This window comes from Brachyistius frenatus, unplaced genomic scaffold (assembly GCF_029030835.1).
Source record: "Brachyistius frenatus isolate BFR_SWC_R1_liver_20210118 unplaced genomic scaffold, ASM2903083v1 Contig_296, whole genome shotgun sequence".
Classification (NCBI taxonomy): Eukaryota; Metazoa; Chordata; class Actinopteri; family Embiotocidae; genus Brachyistius; species Brachyistius frenatus.
In genome coordinates this window covers 175001-192754 of record NW_027210895.1, presented here as the reverse complement: position 1 = coordinate 192754, position 17754 = coordinate 175001, and the positions used below count along the sequence as shown (strand labels likewise).

General features: G+C 48.5%; 2 protein-coding genes across 2 annotated transcripts in view; both read right to left on the bottom strand.

The window, feature by feature from the left end:
• Positions 1-51: 51 nt before the first annotated feature.
• On the bottom strand, positions 52-9430 carry degs1 (delta(4)-desaturase, sphingolipid 1). Its single transcript, XM_069722584.1, has 3 exons — positions 9201-9430; positions 2120-2862; positions 52-892 (listed from the first exon to the last, which is right to left on the bottom strand). Exons 1-3 carry the CDS (start codon positions 9280-9282, stop codon positions 746-748), a joined length of 972 nt encoding a protein of 323 aa, XP_069578685.1. The 5' UTR covers positions 9283-9430; the 3' UTR covers positions 52-745.
• A 2314-nt stretch (positions 9431-11744) lies between these two features.
• fbxo28 (F-box protein 28) overlaps positions 11745-17754 on the bottom strand; it is a 13191-nt gene continuing 7181 nt past the window's right edge. Inside the window, exons 4-5 of the mRNA XM_069722581.1 lie at positions 15477-15672; positions 11745-15048 (exon numbers count right to left, since the gene is read on the bottom strand). Coding sequence (XP_069578682.1) covers positions 14537-15048; positions 15477-15672 — 708 coding nt within the window. The 3' untranslated portion in view covers positions 11745-14536. The remainder of the gene's footprint in view (positions 15049-15476; positions 15673-17754) is intronic.

Sequence of the window (17754 nt, the reverse complement as noted above, 5' to 3'; positions counted from 1 at the left end):
GGATGACTTTATTTACAGAATGATGACATGAAAACCAGAAAGCCTCAAACATGTGAAGAACCTTTTATTTACTATCAGAGAATAAAGAGACTTTTTATTCATTTTGTTACCTTCAAGTTAGTCAGTTAACAACAGTGAATATAAAAGTGGAGGATTCAGCCAATTCAACAGCAGTTACATGTTCTCTGGTTCCACATGAAGAACAGAGTTCAGCGGGACGTCCCGTCCAATCTGGATCTGGACCGAGTGAAACTTTTAACATCTTTCACACAGTTTGTTATCAAAGTGAATCATTTAATCAGATTAGAATTAAGACTACGAGCAGAAGTCATCAATGAAACCAGATACAGACCAACAAGAGGCTGAAACTGACCGGGTCACAAGGAGGGACACACACACACACACACACACACACCATCCGTGTGGGTCTGGCTGCACACACACACACCTCAGCGGTTGAAACAGCTGATTGAAGACTCGTTGCTTCGTGTTCTGATCAAAGCTCTTTGCTGCTGTTTGATTTTTGCAGAAGTCACAAATTGCTTCAGAGTATTAGCAACATTTGATATTTTACTGGTCGGCACGGTAACGGAGGGTGAGAACAGACTTGTACGTGTACATTAATCCTCTAACACCTGTGCAGCCAGTCGTCCCTCCGTGGAAACACCAGACCAACCTGAACACCTGCTGAACGTTAATGAGCAGAAGCTGCTGAGTTTTTAGGGACGTAGCGGCGTCGCCGTGGTTACTCCTGTTTGACATCTCCCTTCAGCGTCCTCTTGACCCGAGAGTACGGGCTCAGCTTGTCGTCCGTGATGAAGTCGTACAGGACCTTCACCCACGACGTGTACTGAGGCAGGTCGTCGTAATACTCCGCTGCGATCTTCTTCACCTGAAACCAGAAGAAACGAAACGCTGCGTTAGAGGACGCTTCACGTCGGCCGGTGGAGCCGCGGCTCGCTTCGGGTGGAGTTTCACTTTTGTTTCTGCACACAGGAGAGCAGATGAGCGCAGAATGTAACACGGAGGAGCGTGGCTCCAGGTTTCTGATTACGTCTCCGATAATCAATCAATACCAGATGAAGCTGTTTGTCCAGAACAGGTGAGAATATAAAACTGAGCATGTTGACGTCCAGTGAAAAGACGACGGCCTCAATCTCCAGTCACAACCGTCATTTCTGACACATTTATTATGTCACAGTTTGTTTGAGGTGAGAAAAAGTTAAAACCTTTCCGTTTGCCCGCTCAGCTGTCAATCATCCTCTCAGTTCTTCATTCTTAACGGGCCTCTTTATTTCACTTTATTTATAACGGTGATGGTTTTTACTGCAACTCTAATTTTGATGCTCTTTTTTTTGAGCGGGCTCTTCAAGAACTTTATCTCTTAATAAATCACCTCACATCATCATCATCAGTGGTCGGCCGTCTGTTTTTCTATAACTTAGTTTGAAAATGTTACAATATTTTGAGGATAATTTCTTGGAAACAACAAGAGATCATTGATATCTTGTTTGTCATTTAAGTCAAGGTCTTGTATTTTTTTCCAAATAAAAAAAATAAAATCCTAAAAATTATGCAAAACCTTATTTCCTTGTATTATAACCGGCAGGAGATCATCAATGTAAGAATGGATTTTGTAAACATTACACTAACTAAGGCTGAAGTCATTAAAAGAAGCTCCCAGTGTGCAGTCGTCTCCCACCAGCTGTTCAAACAGATACGAGGCTACTGTTGGTGTTTTATCACATTTAATCACCGAGTTATTGAGGCAAGCAGCTCCAAGCTGTCGGGTGATTAATGATCCTGAACCTGATCTCATCGATCAGTTTAGTGTCTCAGGTTTGTGAATCCAACTTGAACATGATGGTAGTTTTTTAAAGAGTCGTCTTCTCCTCTAAATAAAAATAAACAAAGATTGACATCTGGCCAGCCAGAGATAAGAACTGGTTCACAGAGCGATTCCTTCAGAACGGATGTTATTCACGGTTTTAACACTAAAAGCAGGCGACAGGCTGATTGAACGCCATGTTTGTTGCTCCTGATGTCGGTCTCAGTGAGGACAGCGATACCACCTGAACTCACGAACCCCCGCGGGTCGGACCGCGTGGTCCGTACTCACCATGGGCAGCCTCCGTCCGGGGACGCTGGGGAAGTCGTGGTGCTCGTTGTGGTAGCCCACGTTGAAGGTGAGCAGGTTGAGGGATCCGTAGTAGGAGTAGGTCTCGTGGCCCTTCAGGAACATGTAGTGCTCCGCTATGAAGTGGCCCGAAATGGGGTGCAGGCCCATTCCCAGCAGGGAGCCGGCCAGCATGTAGACCACGGGCTTGGCCCCCCACAGCCAGTAGAGCAGCAGGTCGAAGGTGAGCTGGAGGGCCACGTTGGTCAGCTCCAGCTGCGTGATGGGTTTGGGGTTGATGCAGAGAGGCCGGATAGCGTAGAACAGCGGCTGCAGGATGATCCAGATGAACTTGCGGAAGCGCGTGCAGAAGAACCAGCCTTCAAACTCGGTGGGGATGTCCACGTCCACGCCGTCTCCTCCCAGGTAGCGGTGGTGGTCCAGGTGGTAGCGCTTGAAGGAGGCGGAGTAGGGCAGGCCGATGGGCAGGTTGGCAAACATGGCAAAGTAGCGGTTCCACAGGGCCTTGTTGTTTCCGAAGGCCGTGTTGTGGGAGATCTCGTGAATAGCGAGGGTCATTGAGTGGTTGATGCAGCTGCCGAACGCATAAGTCCAAAACAGAACCCATTTCCAGTCCAAGTCTTTGACCAGGTAGAAAGCTAAAAACTGTATCGCCACCATCATGCACACGATCCACTTCAGCCTCGGGTCCGGACCCATCAGGGACTTGATCTGTGGGTATTTGGCTGCAGAAGAAATACAAGACACTCAGTTATCCACCCATTAGCAGCTCTGACCAAACCGGATTTCACAAAGTAAAGGAAAGGAAACATGAGCTGCCCTCCTTCACGCTTGTACTCATCAGCACGAGGCCGACGTCCTGGTCCGTCAGTTTCAGCTCTTCACTTTATATCAACATGTTCATATCCTGAAACGTCGTCCTGGTCTGTGAGCTCAGTGAGTTCAGGCTACCAATCGTTACGGGTCAGGAAGTCGAGCTACAGAGTTGTTTATGTTGGTGAGCACAAGAGTTTTTCCTTTCCAAGAAATGAATTCATTTCATGGACTCATTATTTTGGTACCACCTTTGGTTTTGAGAATCGTGGACTTTAATTGGTATTTGTACTAACCAAGCAGCAACTCTGAGAAAAACTGTCATGACTGAGAATTTGATGAGAGAAGTTGAATGGGAGTCTATGGAGCCGGAGGCTTTTTGGAGCCGACCTCTAGTGGAACTCGCTGGTATTGCAGCTGAAGACACTTCTGGATCGGAACCATTTTACAGACCTGAAGCTACGAACTCTTTTATATCCAGTCTGTGGTATTAAATACCAGATTTCTGGTGCAGCAGCACCCCGAGGGATGACACTTGGGTATATTTATCTGAGGGACCAGATGACCCCGATGAACTGGTCAAACTTCATGTATGTTTTAAGGACACAAACCCCTGGAGGGCGCCTGCCGCTGAGCTTCCAAACTTTTTTTTCCCTTTTAAAATGCATGACTTCTTCTCTGTTGACACACAAATAAATCTCTTCATGTCTGCGACCCACAACAGTTCACGTAGAAGCCTCGACTCAGGCAGCAGAGATCAAATCCATCAGGTTCAACTTGTGTAGTTAAATCTTACATTTCATTCCTATCAAACTGCCTTGTGGCCACACACCTGTGAGCGGTGCTGCTAAAGAAGCTAAAGATAAGAACCTGGGCAACAGCTGAAGTTCTTCTATTTGGCCCTGAAACACAATATCTAACCAGACAGTTACTAAGTGACTACTATATGCAATAAAAGAGAATAAAAATAAAACAGATGCTAGCTTTCGGATTCACCGTGTTTATGAGCATTAACTGGGAATATTTCTCTTCCTGTACAATTAAATAACTCGGCTAAGATTGTAAAATAACAAATACAAATGATGTGAGAAAGGTTTCTTATAAAATTGTGAGAAATTATTCTTGTCATAAAACCATTTCCCAATTTTCTAGTAAATAACATGTAACGAGCCTTTAACTACCCAGATATGTTGGGACGTGTGCATGTTTGCAGCCCTGATCCAACAGTGGAAGTACTTTTCTGATCAGCTGATACAATCTTCTCTACATGTTTCTAACCGAGGCAGTAATGGAGACCCGGTCTGTCAGCACTTAAGATATCTGTTATCTTAATGACCGGTAGGAGACGGAGGACATGAGGACATTTCAGGTGACCTGCTGGAGACATCGTTGAGCTCGTGTGTCCCACTGTAAGACTTTAAACTGAGCAGGGTCCATTTTTATTACGAGTATTAAGATGTACAGTCTGCTTCCACGTTAAGTCGACTATCTTTCAGGTCAGCTGATTCTTCACATACTAAACTTCTGTCAATCATCTTCAGCCGTACGCGTCGTGTTTTATCTGCTGCCGAGTCTTGTTCACATTTGACAGACACATGAAGCAAGCTGTGAGCTGCCGTGTTTGTATAATGAGGCAAGTGGCAGCGGAGGCCGACACCACATACAGACGGGGATTAAGCAGCTGACTTTCCACATACCTGCAGCAGATTGATCACGTGGAGAGCTGACCCTCCTCTGACCTGAACACGGGACGTTCGACAGCGTCGGATCACCCTTCTGCTCAACACTGCAGAGACAGCAGCCGCCGAGCAGCTGGAGCTCTCACCTCCTTCACCGCCGCTTAAACACGGCCTTTCAATTCACGGCTTTAAGTTTGGCTTGTCAGCGATGCACGTGTTATTACGGTGATAAATCCTTCTAGTTGTCAATATAATAAAGTTCACAGCTGCCTGTCATCAGTCTGTGTATGTAAAACCATGAGTCCTGGTTTACGGTGCGTCTGAATAGGAGCCAGATAGAAGAAAATCACATGAACTAGAACTACATAGTTATCTGGGCAGCATTAAAATACAGTACTGATGTATGGAAGAGTTGGAAAATAGTAAAAAGGATGTGTACATTTGAAAAATTCAATGTGTTTCTTTTAATACCAACACAGTGGAGCTTTTTATTTAATGAACTTTAAAAACCGTTTCATTGTTGACTTCCCCTTACGATGTTCGGTTATCGAGCTGCGCTGACGGCTGCTGCCAAAGTAAACACAGCTGTTGATAAGGACACTGATGTGTTTACCTGAACACGGCCGCAGTCCTCACCTTTACACCCACTACAGTAAACTCACATTCATGTTTTATTTCTTAATTAAGATATGATACTGCAATGAAAACTTAATATTTAACCCGAAAAGCATCTAGCAGTTCCCTTTTTCACCAGTAGGGTGCCGCAGCCGTCTTTAAACAAGCGGCCCGATGATGTCGGTTAATCTGCGATGCGTTATCTAAAACCTGGGTGAATATCAGGTTTGATTGCGGTGCCATAACCTGCCTGAGGTCCAAAAACCAAAGAGCAGCGTTGAGACAACCGAGAAGAGCTCCGGGCCGTTCTTCTGTCTGAGAACGGGGAGTTACAGCAAGACAAGTCTCAACAAACACCACATCTCACATCCTGTCACTTTATGACCGACACCCCCCCCCCTCCACAGGGAGAGGCCCGAGACACATGACTCCACACAGCTAAGCTGCTCACAGGCACCAATAAACCTCACAAATTCCCAATATTTGAAGAAATCACAGGCTGAGCAAAGGTTTCAAAACCTGCGTTGAATCAGTACACGACGGTGAGTCGGTGGGTCGGTGGGTCGGTGGGTCGGTGAGTCGTGAGTCGGTGGGTCGGTGAGTCGGTGGGTCGGGGTCGTGAGTCGGTGGGTGGGTCGGTGGGTCGTGGGTCGTGAGTCGGGTCGGGGTCGTGAGTGGGTCGGTGGGTCGTGAGTCGGTGGGTCGTGAGTCGGTGGGTCGGTGGGTCGTGAGTCGGTGGGTCGTGAGTCGGTGAGTCGGTGGGTCGTGAGTCGGTGGGTCGTGAGTCGGTGAGTCGGTGGGTCGTGAGTCGGTGGGTCGTGAGTCGGTGGGTCGGTGAGTCGGTGGGTCGGTGGTGGGTCGGTGAGTCGTGAGTGGGTCGGAGTCGGTGGGTCGTGAGTCGGTGGGTCGGTGAGTGAGTCGGTGGGTCGTGAGTCGGTGAGTCGTGAGTCGGTGGGTCGGTGGGTCGGTGGGTCGGTGGGTCGGTGGGTCGTGAGTCGGTGGGTCGGTGGGTCGGTGAGTCGGTGGGTCGTGAGTCGGTGGGTCGGTGAGTCGGTGGGTCGTGAGTCGGTGGGTCGGTGAGTCGGTGGGTCGGTGAGTCGTGAGTCGGTGGGTCGTGAGTCGGTGGGTCGTGAGTCGGTGGGTCGGTGGGTCGGTGAGTCGGTGGGTCGGTGGGTCGGTGAGTCGGTGGGTCGTGAGTCGGTGGGTCGTGAGTCGGTGGGTCGGTGGGTCGGTGGGTCGGTGAGTCGGTGGGTCGTGAGTCGGTGGGTCGTGGGTCGGTGAGTCGGTGGGTCGGTGAGTCGGTGGGTCGTGAGTCGGTGGGTCGTGGGTCGGTGGGTCGGTGAGTCGGTGGGTCGGTGGGTCGGTGAGTCGTGAGTCGGTGGGTCGGTGGGTCGTGAGTCGGTGGGTCGTGAGTCGGTGGGTCGGTGGGTCGTGAGTCGGTGATTCGGTGGGTCGGTGAGTCGGTGGGTCGTGGGTCGGTGATTCGGTGGGTCGTGAGTCGGTGGGTCGTGAGTCGGTGGGTCGTGGGTCGGTGATTCGGTGGGTCGTGAGTCGGTGGGTCGTGAGTCGGTGATTCGGTGGGTCGTGAGTCGGTGGGTCGGTGAGTCGGTGGGTCGTGGGTCGGTGGGTCGTGAGTCGTGAGTCGGTGGGTCGTGGGTCGGTGAGTCGGTGGGTCGTGGGTCGGTGATTCGGTGGGTCGGTGATTCGGTGGGTCGGTGGGTCGTGAGTCGGTGGGTCGTGAGTCGGTGGGTCGTGAGTCGGTGGGTCGGTGATTCGGTGGGTCGTGAGTCGGTGGGTCGGTGATTCGGTGATTCGGTGAGTCGGTGAGTCGGTGGGTCGTGAGTCGGTGGGTCGTGAGTCGGTGGGTCGGTGATTCGGTGAGTGGGTGGGTCGGTGAGTCGGTGGGTCGGTGGGTCGGTGATTCGGTGAGTCGGTGGGTCGTGAGTCGGTGGGTCGGTGATTCGGTGAGTCGGTGATTCGGTGGGTCGTGGGTCGGTGATTCGGTGGGTCGTGAGTCGTGAGTCGGTGATTCGGTGGGTCGTGAGTCGGTGGGTCGGTGAGTCGGTGGGTCGTGGGTCGGTGAGTCGGTGGGTCGTGAGTCGTGAGTCGGTGAGTCGGTGGGTCGTGGGTCGTGAGTCGGTGGGTCGGTGATTCGGTGGGTCGGTGAGTCGGTGGGTCGTGAGTCGGTGGGTCGTGAGTCGGTGGGTCGTGGGTCGTGAGTCGGTGGGTCGGTGATTCGGTGAGTCGGTGGGTCGGTGAGTCGGTGGGTCGGTGATTCGGTGAGTCGGTGGGTCGTGAGTCGGTGGGTCGGTGATTCGGTGAGTCGGTGATTCGGTGAGTCGGTGGGTCGTGAGTCGGTGGGTCGGTGATTCGGTGAGTCGGTGATTCGGTGAGTCGGTGGGTCGTGAGTCGGTGGGTCGTGAGTCGGTGGGTCGGTGATTCGGTGAGTCGGTGATTCGGTGAGTCGGTGGGTCGTGAGTCGGTGGGTCGGTGATTCGGTGAGTCGGTGGTTCACTTCCCTCATGGCCATTTGACTTCCTGCTCTTTTCCTTGACGAGGAAACACACTAATCAAATTGGGTTTACCAGCCAGATATCCTGACGACTTCTTATCAAAACAAACAGCGCACACGAATCAGGAGACTAATTTTCGGTTTCCACGATAAAGTACAAAGTTCTCTATGTAAGGTTTTAATCTACTCCAATTAAAAAGTGAAATAAACACGTGTTCATGTTTAACGAAGACTTCTTAGAGCCATGAAAAGCCAACAGGACTAATGTCTGACAAACACTTGTTGTCAGCGTTGATACTCGGCTCAGATGGTGTTGCTGTTCACTCGGCCTGCAGCTCATCTGTAACAAACCACAGCCTGACCATGTGTGACTGCTGCAGTCACCACGTATCACATGAATAATTCAGACCAGGAGGCCGCTGCCCTGACAATGAGGATCTTTATGCGTGGCTCTGGTCTCACTCTCCACACAATGGCACTACTTTGTGTTGACCAATTAACTGAAGTGTCCGTCATGTCAGCAATGCAAAGACAAGAGAAAATACAAAAGCTGCACAGAAACCCTGCAGATCCTCAGTGGTTCCTGGTCTCAGGTGGTTCCTGGTCTCAGGTGACTCGGGTCGACCTCCTCTTGTGTTTGCTGCAGTTTTATAAAAGCAACGCTGCAAATGAGGCAGCGGTTTAAATTCACTCCTGTGAATCATCCACCACGATTAATTATTACAACTATTCTTTTTCCAGCTGAAATGTTCCCACACACTTCCTGTTTCTTCCTGTTTGATAACCTGACTTTTGGGTTTTGAACCCCATAGGCAAAAAAAAAAAAAAGAGAGATTGTCATTTTCTGACATTTTTAGAGATCTTCAATACATCCCCTATAAATTAATCCATATCCATATCTGATTGATTAACCAGCTGAATTTAATTAGACCCAAGTGAGGAGCCTGTAAACTCCCTGGTTACTCAACTTATTGCTGCAGCTCTTAAAAGTTATGCAATAAATATAAGTACCACATTTAATGGAGCTCCGGTCCTCCGTTAACGTTGACGTGTGTCGGTAAACCGTTAACTTCCCGGAGACGGAGGCGGTCACGTCAGGGAGTGGCCCGAAGGTCGGCCGCTAATCTCAGGGTCTCCACACCCAGCCGACTTGTACATATGTGGAGGTCGGTGCTGGTTTCAGCCGGTGGGGGCTCCTCCGGGGGGGCTGGACAACGAGCCGCCCCGCCGCTGTTGGACGAACCGGGTCGGTGAGCTCAGACCTGCGGTCCGGTATAAAACCGTTAGCTTCGTCCGCCCGAGTCGGCCGCTCCTCTGCTGCGGCGGCACGTCGCGCAGTGACCGGTTGAACTGAAGTTCGTCGTCAGCGAAGTCAAACCAATTAAATCAGGAAGTTAACTTTAGGTTTGATCTGAAACCTGCTAACGGAGAAAAGCTAACTCACCCAGAATCTCCTTCCTCCTGTCGGCGTGCGGCTGGTCCGTGTAGACCCACTCGAAGTCCTCCCGGACGACCCGGTTCCCCATCTTTACACTAACGCGGTGAATAACTCACTCCGGACAAACACGACTCTAAAAGTCCCGGGACGTCAACAGCAGGCTCGGCTCGGCTCGGCTCCGCTCCGCTCCTCAGTGCTCGGCCCGCCTGGTCGACCTGCCCGACATCAGTCAGCGCGGAGCTCCGCCCACCGGCCGCGTCACGGCGTCACGACGTCACGCCTTCAATGCCTGTTACGCAACAGCGGCCTGCTTTAAAACTAACATCCTTCACATTCTTTAAATTAATAAACACCCTTTCAATTAATATATATCTTATAAATGAATACATACCCGAGAAATTAATACAAAGTTCTGCTTTTGAGATAAATCAATACCTTGGCCTTGTGTTCAACAAGGAAGAACACAACATTTTGATATCTTCCTCAAGTTTGAAGGGAAGTAACAGTTAAAGAACACTGGCAGCAACAACCAGCCATCAGAGCAGCCTGAGAGCAGCAGAGGCTGTGTTCACTCCTACCGTGTAACGCTGTCACAAAGGCCCTGAGGGATCTCATTAAGCCTAAAAGACAACTGGGAGGGTGTTCGCGTGCAGAAAGACGAGGCAATCACCGTCAGAGGAAGTCACTGTTATTCTCCTGTTAGTCTGCAACCCTCCTGTTATAACTGACATGTGGTCCTACGAGACAGAGGCAAGTCGTTTTATCACCACCTGACGAGAGATTACTATTTTAATTATTCTCGCTTTATGAAGTCACTAAACGTTGTAAAGAAGCACAAACAGAAAGTTCTTGAAGGATGGCAGGATTGCGTGAAATCAAATGGAAGAAAGTAACTTTGACTGTTTGCAGTGGAACAAGCAGTCAGACATCAACTATGTTATGAGAACATCCCTGGTTTGAATCCAAATGAGGAACTTCAATGCAAATCATTCTCTTTGGAACTGCTTTGAATGCTAGTTAAAGTTGCAAACAAAGCACGATTTACCTATAATTCAAATCCCTCCCAAGAATATATTAATTAATTAATTGTTGTTGTGAAGTGAAGAGAACAGGACGTGTCAGACAGGGATCATTATTCTGAAATAGTTTTTAATGTAGAGGGAACTGAAAGTGCAAATAAAATAAAGAATAAACTATTAAAAAAAGGATTAAATGGTTATATGATGTTAAACCAAAGCAGGAAAAGAAACCAAAGTCTCCAGAATAAAAAACAACAGAATAAACAGACAAAAATGCAGTTTATGTTTGATGGATATTGTTTGTACACAACTACCACACGTTACAGTTTGTATGTACATAATGTACATACATGACTCCGGCACACCACACGACATGTTCTCGGCCGACTTCTGTTAAATAAACGCTGCTTCTCTGGGAGTCGGGCTGCTGCAGAACACCAACACAATAGAAGCTTTCCTGTTTTGTTCGATGGGAAGTTGAGAGAAGTCAGTTAGGGCCTGACGGAGGAAACATCAACATGCAACACTGGGCCTCAGACCTCATTCTGCTAAATGACCTCCGAACAGTCGGCGTGAAATCAGTGCTTTTAACTCGTTTAATACTCTTTGTTCTTTATTGTCTGCTTGATGTTAGAATGAAGTTAAAGTTTCTTTTTATCTATTTTCTTTTCTTTATTTCTTTGCTTCACACTTTCATACTTTTCATTGTCCTGTTAGTTATTCTGTCTCATGTTTTTCTCAAGCTTCTGTTTAACTCTTATGTTTTTAATGTATTTCATTGTCCTCATTATTATTTTTAGTTTCTAGTTCTTATCTCCCTCCATGCTACCCCTCCTATTGTCATTTTAGCTTTTAATCTATCTTCTACATTTCTATTCTCTCGATCGTCTTGTGTGCATTGATCTCAAAGTGTCTTTTTTAAATTGTCTTTCTTACTTTGCTTTCAATCTTGCTATCAAAATGTTCCCGAATTTATTTCATTTTATTCTGTTCTAACCGTCTTATTGGCCTGTCAATCATCCGTGAAGCGCTTTGAGCTGCATCAAAATGTACAAAAAGTGCGGTATAAATAAAGTTTGACTGATTGAAAGGGAAAGAAACAGTGACAGAATGAATAGTTCACATAAATTAGCGTCATGTTTCTGTGACCAGGAACTAGTCAGGAACTCCAATGACAATGAAATATTTTTACATTGATGCTTTGATTTGCTTTCTGTATGTGGCCTGTTGTTTTATGCCGTGCTGGCAGTCTGTCGGTCCTCCATGTTGGTCCAGACTGAAACATCCCAACAACTGGGATGGATTTCCATAAAATGTTCCCCTCAGGCTGAACTGGAACAGCTCCTGTGATCTTTATATCGAGCACCAGTGAGGTGTTTACTACTGAAGCCAACCAGCAACCTACTGACAATGAGGTTAATCTTAAAACCGCCTTTAAATTGACCTCATTAAAACCTGTTTGTTCAGTAAAATGAGCCGTTCTGAAGTTATTGAAGAGGTGAGAGCAGAGATTCACACAGCGACATGAGGATCCGTTAAGTTGAGATTTAATAGGTTGGATTTGTACACCTGTAACAGTGATGTGTGCAACAAAACCGTACAGTCAGCCCCAAGTTGGCCGACTCAAAAGATAAGTTTTCTTGGTATACATACATGAAATAATTCACAATCTACACTTTAAAGTACATGAAGATTACAGAACAATTTTCTAAACTGAGACGCAGTCTCAAATGAAGCCACTAGATTACATCTTCTTGTGTTTTGCTGCCCAGTGTCGTTATAATACACACGAGTTCACCGAGTGTGAACTGCTTTTCCAAAATGTCTTTACCAAAAGTTCATGCCATGAGTGGTTCAGGTCATTAAACAGCAGAATGCTTCCAACAAACAGAACAAAAGTGCCGCCGCAATATGGGCTCACAGCTAGCCTAGCGTCACAAGGCAAGAGACAAGCGTGGAGGGAGGAGGTGTGGGGGGAGAGGGAGGCGTGGGGGGAGGGGGGGTACCACGGCGGGGGAACTGATCTCACTCTCTGCACCAACCTGAACATTTCACCCCTCGACTGTCTCCACTAACCAGACAGACTGCCTGGTGGTTCGGAGGCAGAAGTCTCAGAAACAACGTTTTCCTTTTCCACTGATTTACTACAAATAAGAAGTGTGAGTTCAGCGTGTATGTACGTGTTGGATGCCTCCAGGACCAGTACGGCGTTTCCATGACGACGCGAGCAGAAGGCTGTGAGGTGCGGCTGAAAGCTCTGGGAACAAGACTCAGTCACAAACATCGTGGAGGGCTTTTAATTTGAAAGTGTTACAGGAAGTGGCAGCGTCTGGCTCATCGTCGGTGCAACACTCTGTCGACGACAGACATTTACATTTAAAGGAAAAAAGACAGCAAGTAGACCTCGAGTGAAGATTATTTAGTAAATTTGTAAAAAAAAAAAAAAAAAGTGACTGGAGGTCCGTGTTCAACTTTCAAACACATCTCACAGCCTTCAAACTAAAAAGTACATTTACACCGACTACTGTTCTCCTGAGCTTTCAACAACATGATGAGGTCTTCATCAGTAGAGGAGTTCGCTCAGTCGTCATGAAGACGGTGAAATTCGGTTGAAAGCGTTGGTAAAAGCGAGTAAGTGACCGTGTGAAAACGATTGGCTCCCGACTCCTCTGAACCATGAAAACAGAGGGAGGCGGCTGAAAGCTGTGGACCTTCATGTGTTCGGGTCAGAACATTGATTTCTGCTCTAAAAATGAAACGGGATCCTGAAACCGTTCGTCTTTTTCACTGATTCTGCTGATTTTAAACGCTGTTAAAAATCAAGACATGAAGTTTGTGCAGTAAAATTACAAATTAGAGACGACACTGAAACCACCGCCGGACAAAATGTTCAGCCGTGTAGTGAAAAGGCTGCACGTGAGTTACGTTTAAAAGACCTGTGATGCCGAACACTATTTATTTGTAGTGTCTACTGTGGAGAACATCGACCTCCACGTTAACCTGCTGAGAACAAACAGGTTCCTTCAAACACCTCGTCCTTCCTTTTTATGATTCAACCACTAAAATCAAGAGATCGACGAGCTACCAGGAAACTAACTGGGTGATTCTTTCAGAGGATTTTTATTGCACTTAGTCAAACTCAACGTGAGCTCACTGATCACCGACAACACGCAGCTTCAGTGTGTTTCCACGGTGATATCTTTCAGCTGGTGTTTGTGTGTTTCTAAAAAAACAAATATGTTGTTTAGATTTGATGTCAGAAACAGAAACACGACCTGAACCCTGCAGAACAAGGAGCCTCTTCATGAACCGGCGGCGCGGTCCCTTCAGACGGACCTTCAGTACCGGGCCGTGGGCGACCCGGAGATCTGGCAGTCACATCCAGTCTGGCTGTTATCGTCCATCCTTCTTTCAGACTGACTGTCTCCTGGGTCTCAGGGCTGCAGAGGGTTTCTGACCCGGCCCGGCCCGGCACACGGTGGAGGTGTCGCCCTCCGGTACTCTCCACTCTGCTGCTGATCGGGCCTCGTGTTCTGCTAGAGTCAAATAGAAGTTCTGCGACTGACGTTTGGACTCTTGGTGTCCGCCGCCTGCCACTCTCTGATCCAATAAAGGGTCTAATAGCCTCATCAGGAGAAGTCACATGTTAAACTCTGTTTTCTTTCTTGTCAGCAAATGCCACGCAGAGCCGAGCCAACACTGAACGGACCGACTCAGAACCACCACAGGTCCTCCTCATTCCTTCTGGACCACAGAGATCCACTACTGTCCAGAACCAGTAAAAACCCACGAGTGAGTCACACTGCTGCACTGAGCAACATGTTCCCTCTTCACCATGAACACACACACAGACACAGACACACACACACACACACACACACACACACACACACACACACTGCTCTGCTGTGTGTTTGGTAGCAGGATGTCACCGAGCTTCTCTAAGTGAGGAGCTGGAAGGATTTCCATCGATCACACTGGGTTGTTTTTTTAATTTTTAAAGGAATTCGTTGAATAATGGAGGAACATGGAACAACAGCTGAGTTCAACGGTCTTTCAACGGCCGCTGGGTTCTGGAGGACGTTCTGGGTTCTGGAGGACGTTCTGGGTTTCAGCTGCAGCGGCTCGTCAGATCCATCAAGAGGTGTGTGTAGGAGGGGTGGAGGTGTACAGGGATACTCCTCTCACAGACAGAGCATGTGATGCGTGTGATTGGTGGTGGTGGTGGGGTTGAGGGGGGGCGGGTGCAGTTGGGGCGTGAGGTGGGATCAGTCAGGCCTGGACACCAAAAGGAAACTGGATGTAAATGACGAACTGGGTCTCTTATTTCTTGCTGCGCAGCCGTTTGGATTGTCGAGGCAGGTCTGAGCTCTCTCTGGTGCGTTTCAGCGCCGCCGCCCCCCCCTCGCCCTTCGGCTCTCTGGGCGAGGCCGCGGCCACGCCGCCGGCTGGCGACGCCGCGGCGGACGTACTGGCGACGGTGGAAGACACGGCGGAGCTGCTGGACGAGGCCGGGACCGCCGTGCCGGGCCGGGGGCCCCCCAGAGCGGCGGCGCTGCTGTCCATCAGTTCGCGGAGCTTGTGTTCCAGCTCGGCCAGCCGGGCGTTCTGCTCGCCGATCACCTGGGTCTGTTCCAGCAGCTTCTGCTCTTGGTCCTGCAGCTGCTTCTGCTGCTCCAGCTGCTTCACACGGATCTCCTGCATCTCCCTCCGCAGCACCGTCATCGACGCCCCGTTCACCTTCACCTGCTGCTGCACCTTGGTCATCTCAGAGCGGGAGGGCGTGTTCTTAGCCAGCAGGGACATGGTGGTCAGGGAGGTGGACGGACCGGCCACTGGGGGGAGGGAGGGTGGGGTGGGGGAGGGACAGAGGGTCAGACATCTGCACACGTTTACAGAAAAGAAAAGATCCTGCAGAGCAGAAGTCAAACTGGAGCAAACTGATCCACTGTCACTTATTCATTCAATTATTGGTGAAGAAATGATAAACGTCCTTTAAAGGAGGAAACGCCACAGAAGATCAGTTCATTCATTTACAGAAACATCTGCATGTGCTCCATGATTCTCCGTCCATGCAGCCAATCAGTCATACTCGACCACTCAGTGTAACGCTCCCATATTAAATAGATCACTCACACTTTCACAGTGTCACATGGAAAAAGTTGATGGCTGATCAACAACATCAACAAACTGAAAGCAACAAACATCTGTATTTTCCCCTTTCAGCTCTGTGTGAGTGAGTTTATGAAACACGTGACATCACCTGGTGCAGAGCCAATGAGGCGGCCCGACAGGTCGGCGCCCGGCAGCTTCTTCTTCAGGATGGGGACGATCTTCTCGTCAAAGTACTCCATGGCCATGGACGAGATGTCCCGGAGCTCCTGCAGAACCTCGTGGGCCCGCTGGGGGGCTCGGGTGGAGTTGACGTAGCGAAGCACACGGTAGATCTCATCTATCACCTGACAGCACACAGCAGAGCACGATCAGGACGTCAATTCAATTCAATTCAACTTTATTTCTATAGCGCCAAATCACAACACAGGTTATTTCATGGCACTTAACACATCAAAGTCCTTCCAGCAAGACTTTACAATATTATACAGAGAAACCAACAATTCAACAATTCCCACATAAGCTAGGAGGGAAAAACCTCCAACAGAGGGAAGAAAAACTCCCTTTAACAGGAAGAAACCTCCGACAGAACCAGGATCAGAGGTGGGAGGAGCTTCTGTTAACAGAACCAGGATCAGAGGTGGGAGGAGCTTCTGTTAACAGAACCAGGATCAGAGGTGGGAGGAGCTTCTGTTAACAGAACCAGGATCAGAGGTGGGAGGAGCATCTGTTAACAGAACCAGGATCAGAGGTGGGAGGAGCTTCTGTTAACAGAACCAGGATCAGAGGTGGGCGGAGCATCTGTTAACAGAACCAGGATCAGAGGTGGGAGGAGCTTCTGTTAACAGAACCAGGATCAGAGGTGGGAGGAGCATCTGTTAACAGAACCAAGATCAGAGGTGGACGAGCATCTGTTAACAGAACCAGGATCAGAGGTGGGAGGAGCTTCTGTTAACAGAACCAGGATCAGAGGTGGGCGGAGCATCTGTTAACAGAACCAGGATCAGAGGTGGGAGGAGCATCTGTTAACAGAACCAGGATCAGAGGTGGGAGGAGCATCTGTTAACAGAACCAAGATCAGAGGTGGGAGGAGCTTCTGTTAACAGAACCAGGATCAGAGGTGGGCGGAGCATCTGTTAACAGAACCAGGATCAGAGGTGGGAGGAGCATCTGTTAACAGAACCAAGATCAGAGGTGGGCGGAGCTTCTGTTAACAGAACCAGGATCAGAGGTGGGAGGAGCATCTGTTAACAGAACCAGGATCAGAGGTGGGCGGAGCTTCTGTTAACAGAACCAGGATCAGAGGTGGGCGGCCATCTGCCTCGACTGGTCGGGGTGAGAGGAGAGCAGAGAGAGAAAAGGACAGCATAGAGATAGAAGAGAAGAACTGTTGGTGGAGACGACAATCACAGAGCAGAATGAGTTTTTCTGCGTCACGCTGAGGAAGGATTTTCCTGATTTTATTAATATTACGTAGATGAAAGAAGGCAGTCCTGGAGATTTGCTTTATATGGTGTCTAAAGGACAAATCCTCATCAAAGATGATTCCAAGGTTCCTCACAGTTTTGCTGGAGGCCAAGACAACGTCATCTTGAGTAACTAAGTGATTACAGAAAGAGTTTCTGAAGTGTTTAGGACCAAGTACAAGAACTTCTGTTTTGTCTGAATTTAGAAGCAGGAAGTTCTTGGTCATCCAGGCCTTTATGTCTTTTAGACAGGCTTCAAGTTTTACTAACTGATTAGTTTCATCTGGTTTTATACAAAGATATAGCTGAGTGTCATCTGCATACCAATGGAAGTTGATGCAGTGCTTCCTGATGACATCTCCTAATGGAAGCATGTAGAAAGTAAAAAGTATTGGGCCTAACACTGAGCCTTGTGAAACTCCATAACTAACTCTTGTTTGTCTGGAAGACTCATTGTTGACATGGACAAACTGGAATCTATCTGACAAGTAGGATTTGAACCAGTCTAATGCAGTTCCTTTAATCCTCGTAACGTCTTCTAATCTCTGTAATAAGATCGTATGATCAATCGTATCAAAAGCAGCACTGAGGTCCAGAAGAACAAGTACAGAGACGAGTCCATTATCTGAGTTGATTTGCAACAACTCTTTCAAGCATTTTAGAGACATCACATCGGACAGAAGACACACACAGGACAACGTGACCGAGACCGGCTGCAGGTCTCCAGGGGCCTCTGGTGGACAGGTGGGAGCGGTGCAGCTTCTGGGAAATAAAACACAGCCTCCTTGTCTAAACTCGAGAAAATAAAACTGCATTAGTCTGCAGAGCTGACTGAACTTTCTCCTGAACCTGTTGCTACTGACGACTGTATTCAGGGGAGCCAGCACTTCATGTAAAACACTGAAAGAGTAAAACGGTGTCCTGCTTCGTCCTCCGCTGCCGAAACACTCGAAGACTCTGTGG